This window comes from Orbicella franksi, chromosome 11 (assembly GCF_964199315.1).
Source record: "Orbicella franksi chromosome 11, jaOrbFran1.1, whole genome shotgun sequence".
Classification (NCBI taxonomy): domain Eukaryota; kingdom Metazoa; phylum Cnidaria; class Anthozoa; order Scleractinia; family Merulinidae; genus Orbicella; species Orbicella franksi.
This window is the reverse complement of record NC_138155.1, coordinates 18661633-18663784: the sequence shown is the minus strand read 5'-3', so window position 1 is coordinate 18663784 and position 2152 is coordinate 18661633. Positions and strand designations below refer to the sequence as shown.

At 41.3% G+C, this 2152-nt stretch overlaps 1 protein-coding gene across 1 annotated transcript; it reads right to left on the bottom strand.

The window, feature by feature from the left end:
• Nucleotides 1-1307: 1307 nt before the first annotated feature.
• LOC145502167 (uncharacterized) lies at nucleotides 1308-1928 on the bottom strand. Its single transcript, XM_081481434.1, has one exon. The coding sequence runs from the start codon at nucleotides 1926-1928 to the stop codon at nucleotides 1308-1310; it is 621 nt and encodes a 206-aa protein (XP_081337560.1).
• Between the last annotated feature and the right edge of the window lie 224 nt (nucleotides 1929-2152).

Below are 2152 nucleotides of genomic sequence, written 5' to 3'. Positions count from 1 at the left end.
CCTCCCCCCTAGCAATGTTGCAAGAAAATGAAGCTATTCTAAAGACTAGATCGGATGTTGGGAAAAAAGAAAAAGGACGGTAGAAAGTAATTAGACAGTTGTGTTGGAACCGTACGTGATTGCTGAAAAATCGTTATTTATGGGAATAAGACGTGAATATCTATCTTATCGTCACTTTAGTTGGAGAATACTGTTCTAGGTGGCGAACAATTCTTGCAACGTGGCTATTCTGAAGCTATTGTCAAGGTTTGTTTTCTTCAAGATTCAGTTTATCAACATTGACAGGGGGAGGGGGGTAGGTGGGCTTGCGCGGTCTTGGTCTTAAGAGAGGCTGCCTGTGAAGTCATCCGCGTGGGAATCAATACAGGGAGCTGTTATTCTATAAACCAATATTTTCGTTTAAAAAATGGTTAAAATTATATTTGGATAGAATTTTGGGTTTTTCAAAAACGTTAGGTACCAGGAATAGGTACATGATCATTCTTATTGGAAATGAGGTAAGACCTTTGAATGCAGAGGAGCTGTCTTACAGGGAGTAAACCAGAAACTGCAAGGGACCGCATACGTTAAACGCTGCCAACGTAGGATCTACAAGAGATCATATCTCTTGTAGATCCTACGTTGGCAGCGTTTATCGTATGCGGTCCCTTGCAGTTTCTGGTTTCTCATTTATGTATTTTCGGACCGTAGGTCTTTTCAGATCCGATACGCTGCGTTTTTAAAGCATGGTACTGTATATTGGCCATGCGGTTGAACGTTTAAATGTTTAGGCTGGCCTAGTCCAGCCACATTTATTCTTTTGCTTTTCGAGACACCAATCTTGACACTTTGTCTCCTTGCGCCCCGAAACACGCGTTGCCACATCACGTGTTTCGGCAAGTGAGTTCAAAGTACGGAACTTAATATAACGAACGGGTCATTTTGAAAATTATGTGCGTTGGCTGTTGGGCTGGCGTTACATATCTTCGCTACACAGTGCTGACGAGCACCAAGAAGGGCGAAACGGTTGTCCACTGTTGCAATCCTACTTTATCGGTTCTTGTCATGTTGGTGTCTCGAAACGTTTTTCACGTAGTATCAGTCTTGCAGTCTATTGTTTGTCTTCCTACAGGGAGTGTCCTGAATAATTATCCAAGGGTCTTCTTCTTCTTCCTGGGCGACTCACCTCCTTCAATTCTGAAGATTCTAGTGAGCGTGTAAATAAAAAACTACAAATTAAAATAAGGCTAAAATGTTATAATAAAAACTAAATAATAATAATAATAGCAATAATGATAATAATAATAATAATAATAATAAAGTCAAAGTCAACATCGTTTGGTTTGGCCTTGGTCAGGCGGCAGGCTTTTCTTGAAGGCCGTCAAGTTTGGTGCATTTACTGTTTCATTGGCCAGGCTGTTCCACTCTCGTATCGTTCTCGGGAAAAACGAGTACATGTGGTAGTCCGTCTTTGAGCGGGGAATTTTGTACGCATCTGAATTTACGTGCCGTGATCTCCTTTGAAGTGGAGTCATGAACTCTTGTGCGTCCATGGCTATCAAGCCTTTATGAATTTTATACATCATGCAGAGTCTAAGTGTCTGTCTCCTAGTTTGGAGGGAAGTCCAGCCGAGCTCATATAGCATGTCCCCTACGCTGGATGTGTTGTTGTATCTGTCAAGAACAAATCTCGCTGCCCGACGCTGCACCATCTCGAGCTCATAGATGTTTCCCTGTGTGTAAGGATCCCAAACGGTGCAGGCATACTCGAGGGTAGGTCGGATCAATGTTTTATAGGCAGTGGACTTGAGTGCAGTAGAGTTAATCTTTAGATTCCTTTTCAGGAATCCAAGAGTTCTATTAGCTTTACTTGACATGGTGTCGATGTGTTTGTTCCATCTCAGGTCTGATGCTATAGTAACTCCGAGGTATTTGGCTGAGTCAGCCATTGCTAATGTCTTACCATGAAGAATATAGTCATTTTGTACCATAGCATTGTACCATAGTCTCTTTCTTAGTTTCCAAATTCTACTGCCAAATGCTTCAAAATATCAAAGTAAGTTAGAATAAAAATTCTGCAAGGCAAAATAGAACAATTATTTTGGGAAGAAGAACAGGGCTAAAAACAAGGAAGTAGATTTCAGTTCAACAAATGCAATTGAAGTGCCTGGCC